General features: G+C 43.9%; 1 protein-coding gene across 4 annotated transcripts in view; it reads left to right on the top strand.

Annotated features, from left to right (window-relative positions):
• AOPEP (aminopeptidase O (putative)) overlaps nucleotides 1–6000 on the top strand; it is a 380108-nt gene that overhangs the window by 44523 nt on the left and 329585 nt on the right. For all 4 annotated transcript variants that reach the window (XM_023185255.1, XM_023185257.1, XM_023185256.1 and 1 more), the window contains exon 3: nucleotides 4277–4443. In XM_023185255.1, the coding sequence (XP_023041023.1) occupies nucleotides 4277–4443 (167 nt within the window). The remainder of the gene's footprint in view (nucleotides 1–4276; nucleotides 4444–6000) is intronic.

The following is a 6000-nucleotide window of genomic DNA, read 5'->3' as shown; positions in this document are numbered from 1 at the left end:
TTTCAGGCTGCCTGCACATCTGTCCTACGTTGGAAGGAATTACTCGATGTAGAAATAGTGACGTTACAGGTGTTGGAGAATTTCAGGCTGCCTGCACGTCTGTCCTACGTTGGAAGGAATTACTCGATGTAGAAACAGTGACGTTACAGGCGTTGGAGAATTTCAGGCTACCTGCACGTCTGTCCTATGAGTATTTTAGCAGCATGGCCAAGGCGCAAGGCTCTGCATGTCAGACAAACACAGCTGCATTTATTTCTGTGTTTACACATTTCATTTTTATAGACACACATAGATTTTCCTGCCTTCTGTGGAGGGGAAGGCATGGATGGCTAAGCAGGGACTCTGCCCTCCATATAGTTCTCATTTGAATGTGTGCGTGATAGGGGCCATCTTTAGTCTGGAGTCACTGTGTAGTGGGTATGATTTCATGACTCTGGGAAGGCCCCATGTTCACCCATCCTAAATTTGCTGGTAGATGACCAAGATTCCACCAGTAGAGCTTTATTCAGAGGATAAAACCTTCACACTTAAAATGTAGTTACCCAACTGTACATTGATTTCAGGTTTGCACTGTGATGTCAGACATGCATAGGATATCAGCTTGTAAAAGAGCAAAAAGCCATTGGTTATAAAGAATCTTAACTCCCTAGGGCTTGATTTGGGCATGTTGGGAAGGGAGGAGTGAGCCTGCTGCTGATAAAGAGAAAAAGGTCAAGAAAAGAACAGGCTGGGAGCACAAAGAGAATTTACATTTTCAAGGTGTGCCTACCCTAAGACCGCCCTCGTATGTGATTGTTTTCCTGCTTATGAAAGGATTTCAATGAGAACGTGATGTGATCGAGTCTCGTATCAGACATGGGTATATCAGTGGGGTGTGGGTTTTAGATTGCTAACTTGATCTACATGTTGAGAGTTATAGCTATGGATACCAAGTGGAAGCTAGAAAAAAAAATGTTAGACTTTAGCAGAAAAGATAACCCAACCATGGAAAGAGGAGGGTGGGAATAGAGAATTGTGAGGACACTGGGGAGGGTGGAGGTGAGAGCTTGCTGGGGGCCTGGCCAGGTAACTAACCCCCCTGATGGGAGATGATGGGAGAGGTCAGGTGCCCAGATACACAATGGCAGAAGGAGCTTTCAAGAGCATGACAGAAGGGATCAGGACAAAATTCTATAACAAAATGTCTAGAACTAGATCGCTAAAGAGGGCATAATACTGAACTGGGAAGGAAAGGATGGTGACAACATGGTGGATTTTAATCCAGTCAGTGGAAGCCTCCACCCCCCACTCCCACCGCATCAACTGACTCAAATATACCTACAATATCTATGCTTCATATTTCATCAAATCGTCATTCTCACATTTTCTGAGGCAGGTCTGATTTCAGACATTTGAACCCATTCGTGGACACCACACTGTTTGGGATTAGGTAAACATCCTTTCTGTGTCCATAAAAGTGTCCTCTGTCATGTGCTCATGTAAAGCCCTTTATAAGCAAATTAAACAGGTGCATACCCTCCGCCTTTCTCCGTGGACCCATCCTGATCTTCATTTCTTGTTCAGTAGCTTTACCATCCATCTTATCACTTGAGCCAGAAACCTCAGAAAAGTCTGTGTTAACTATGGCTGCATAACAAATTACCCCCACACTTAGCAGTTTAAAAGAACAGACATTTATTATCTCTTACAGTTCCTAAGGCTAGGGAACCTAGGAGCAACTTAGCCGGTGTCTCTTGCTCAGGATATCTTGCAAGGTTACCGTCCAGTTGTTGGCCGGGGCTGCGGGTGTCTCAAGGTGTGCCAGGAACTGGAAAATCCTCTTTCAAACTCACTCTCATGGCTATTGCAGGCCTTGGCTCCTCACGGACTATTGACCAAAGGTCTCTGTTTCTTACCATGTGGGTGCCTCCCTAGGCTGCCTGGGTGACTTCGTGACACTCATGACCCAGAGTAAACGATGGGGGAGAGAGCGAGAAAGGATAGTCTAAGATGAAAACCACAGATTTTAAAATAGTCTCTGAAGTGACTTTCCATCACCTCTGCTGTATCCTGTTGGTCCTTTCCCTGTCCCAGGTCAAACCTTTGCATATCACGGCCTGCATACTTGTAGCATAATAAGTGTACTGCAACTGCCTGTTTGCTCCACACAGGTCTGTTTGAGCACACAGACCTGGTACAGTATGGAAGGATGTAAATGTTAGGAGGAAGGGGTTATTGGAGGCCAGCTTGGCAGCTGGCTACTTCACAGAAGTCTTCCTTTCCTTCTCCCTCTTCTTCAGCCATCACTTACTGAGTCCTGCAGTATTTCTAAGTTTTGACCTCATCTCGAATCTGATTGTTTCTTTGGGGAAGTGGTGTGGAGGCTGATGGAGGCAGCCTTGGGGGCCACATACTAAGGGCACAAGTGGAATGCGTAAAAATATGCTAGCATGGCCTGCAGCCAGCCTTATAGAGAGGAGACCAACATCTTGGCAAGCCAGTCTTTTGGGGAGGATTTCTTCCCTGTGCAGGCAGGGAAAGCCCCACGACACAGCGTTACCCTCGGCAAGTGAGGTGCGTACTAAACAGAACAGACAGTAGAAGCCACGACCTGCTGCCCGCCTCAGCAGCCCAATACCCATTTCACCCGTGCCTCAGGAGGCGAGGAGCTTCCCCACAGTCATTTCGTAAGTTGGCAACCCAGGCGGTACAAAGGTGTTTCGACTTTCTGATCTTCCCCTGCCCCATGTCAAACCTTCCCATTATCATGGCATGTATACTTGTAGGATAAGCGTACGGCGACTGCCTGTTTGCGCTGAGATCCATTTTCTGCCCTTATTGTGATCCTCTCTAAGTGACAAGGAACTTCATTTTCTAGGCTCTCTTGTCTTCTGGCTTCCTAGGTTTGGCCAATGGGGGCCACTGGTGGAAGAGTTGAAAGCAGGAGCTGGCTAGAGGTAACATATTTCTCCTCCACCTGTTTTCCTTTGGCAGCTCCAGTGTGGCTGAGTCTCCTGTGGTCCCAGCTCCCGCTGGACAGTCCCCGCTGTGACTCTGGCTTCTGCCAGTTGACTCCCGCCTCGTAACCCAGTAGCACCCAGCTCCAGCAGTCTGAGGAGTCGCAGCTGATTACTGCTGTGGCTAATCCCTGGATTGTCTTACTGTCTTCTGGTTGGTTTCTCAGCTCTTCTATCATTTAAACTCATTCCCAAAATTAAATTACCTGTTTGTTAAGACCTAGACTGGTTTCTGTTTTCCATACTAGACCCTGACTGACGGAGTCGAACTATCTTTCTGTGTTTTCTCGCATGTGTGTGAACACAGTAAATGCTCAGTTATAATGATGTTAATGAAAAAGGAAAACCAGTTTATCCAAAAGAAGTAGTGCTTTGCTCTGTTCATTTACTTTATAAGTCAAGCTGACTAAAACTACATATTTGTCATAACTGAAAAATAGAAAGTAGAAACATTTGCCTGAGTTTTTTTCTGAGGAGTCAGTCTTGTACCTTTTACTCTGGTGTCAAGAGTGGACCCTTTGATCTTGAGAATCTTTTCCATCTTTATCAACCATGACTTTATCATGGGACGAATCTTTCTTGGTTTGGGTGGGGCTGTGCTTTCTAATCGCAGCAGAACGAGTCCTAACGCCGTGTTGTTGGTTTTGCACACAGTGACTTTGGTAACGACGCTGCACCCTTGGCTTTCCCATCACAAGCCTGGTTGTTGTGACCCGCAGTCCTGTTCCTATGCCAGCCCCTGTTCTTGGCCTCCACACAAGGATTCCCACAAGGGTTCCATTTGAGATGCTGGTTTCCAAGATTGGGGGTATCTGCTTGCTAGCCCTGGATTGGAGACCACCAGCTTGTTTTTCCAAGCACTAATATCTCAGTGATCTCCAAACATATTTTCTTTTCCAGAATGCTTTCCAAAAGGTTTGTAAGAATGTCTCTAAAACTTTTCTTTTGAAGGCACCAGGGCCTGAGGGGAGGGGGCAAGGGTAATATAAATTATAACTTGGCCGACTAGTATTTAAAACTTTATCCAAAAAATATTTTTCTCCTTAAAAAAACCAACTCTTTCTACATATTTAAGTAATTCATTTGAGAGAAATAACCACTCAGCTATTCACATAGCCAGCCCTTGGCAGCTTCAGTTCAAAATGCTCTGAAACCAGTCAACTCCAAAGTTTCAGATGTTTTCTTTGAAAGCTCAACTTAACCTGCACTACCACGGTGGTGAGGAAAGTGACAACTCGTTTTAAAGACTCTCCCTTTGTCTCTTTGTCTCTCCTCTGCAGGCCGTGTGTTTATACTGTGGGGTCTCCCGTAAACAACAGGGCCCTTTTTCCGTGCCAGGAGCCACCCGTTGCCATGTCAACATGGCAGGCTACAGTTCGAGCAGCTGCATCTTTTGTTGTTTTAATGAGTGGGGAAAATTCTGCCAAGCCGACGCAGCTTTGGGAAGGTACTGTACACGTGTTCTTTGCTTATGTATGTATTGCGCACATGCTGGACCCAGGAACCCAATAAGCAGTATTTTTCTAAACTTTAAAGCGCTCCTTTATTAGTTGGGTTGGAAATGAACATACTGTAAAACATCCTGCCAGAGAAAACAAGCAGGGAATGGGGAGTGACACTTAGGAGCCTTGGCATGGGATTCGGGGCTCTTCATACTAGGGTTGTCGCTTCATAGATTATTTCAGCAGTTGCCTTCACCTGGTGGTGTGTGGGCCATAAGTAGGTGGTCTTGATTGAAGACTTTCTGAACAGGCAAGTGTATCATGGAAACACCATTACAGTTGAGTTGTCTGTAGTTTGTTATGGTGTCTGTACATGGTTACTCATTATGTTGCTGGCTGGCCCGCTGGAGTTGCCCTAGTGAAGTATCTGTTCCACACATGGTTTGCCTGTATGACTGTATGAAGTTCTGAACCAAAGGTGGATAAGAAAGATGGAAGACATACTAATGCATCATCAAGGTGTTGTTTATGAATTGCTTCTTATTGCAGCATTTAACTTTTTCAGTGGAGATCCTGAGCGTGTTGATGCCAGGAAAAAATGTATTTGTTTATTTGAGAGACAGGGTCTCGCTCTGTTGCTCGGGCTGGAGTGCAGTGGCTTGATCACGGCTCACCGCAGCCTTGACCTGCCAGCCTCAATTGATCCTCCCCTCATCCTCCCAAGTAGCTGGAACTACAAGTGCATGCCACCACACCCAGCTCATTTTTGCACTTTTTTGTGAGATTTTGCCATGTTGCCCAGGCTGGTCTTGGGCATGAGATTTTGCCATGTTGCCCAGGCTGGTCTTGAATGCCTAGGTTCAAGCGATCTGCCTGCCTTAGCCTCCCAAAGGTGTGAGCCACTGTGCCTGGCCAGGAAACATTTTTATAGTTATATTATTTCTTTATTTAAAATATGGCATCTCCTCCCACATGTTTATTATAGAAACTTTATACAGAAAACTAAAAATAATAAATTTAAATAATTATAGAGAAAATTATTGCTAAGATTTTGTTACATTTCCTTTCAGTATTTAAAATCTGTATGTTTTGTACAGTTATCATCCTCAAATTGTGATAGCATATGATGGTATTTATTCTGCTTTTTTCACTTATAGTGTATCTTGAACATTTTTCAGGTCATTAAATATTTTAATATGATTTTAACATTGGCACAATATTTTTTATATGAATATATCAGAATTTAACATTTCTATATTAAATATTTTGATTATTTCAGTTTCTTTTCCTATTATAAAGTTGCATTAAATTCCAGGGGAGACATTTTACATAAAATTAGAATTACGGAGTCAAAAGTTGGAACATGTTTAAGGCTGTTGGTACATATCCCATAATGTTTTCCAGAAAGTCTGTGCTAATTTATACATTCATCTGTGGTTATGAGTGTCCTGGTCACCTGGAACTTTGCTCATCTGATAGGCAGCAGAAAGTCTCTCTTTAATTTGGATTACTTTGATGATTAGTGAGTTTCACATGTCTTTATATGTTTCTTAACCATTTTC

The sequence above is a fragment of the Piliocolobus tephrosceles genome, chromosome 14 (genome assembly GCF_002776525.5).
Source record: "Piliocolobus tephrosceles isolate RC106 chromosome 14, ASM277652v3, whole genome shotgun sequence".
NCBI lineage: Eukaryota > Metazoa > Chordata > Mammalia > Primates > Cercopithecidae > Piliocolobus > Piliocolobus tephrosceles.
This window is presented reverse-complemented; position numbering and strand designations above follow the sequence as displayed.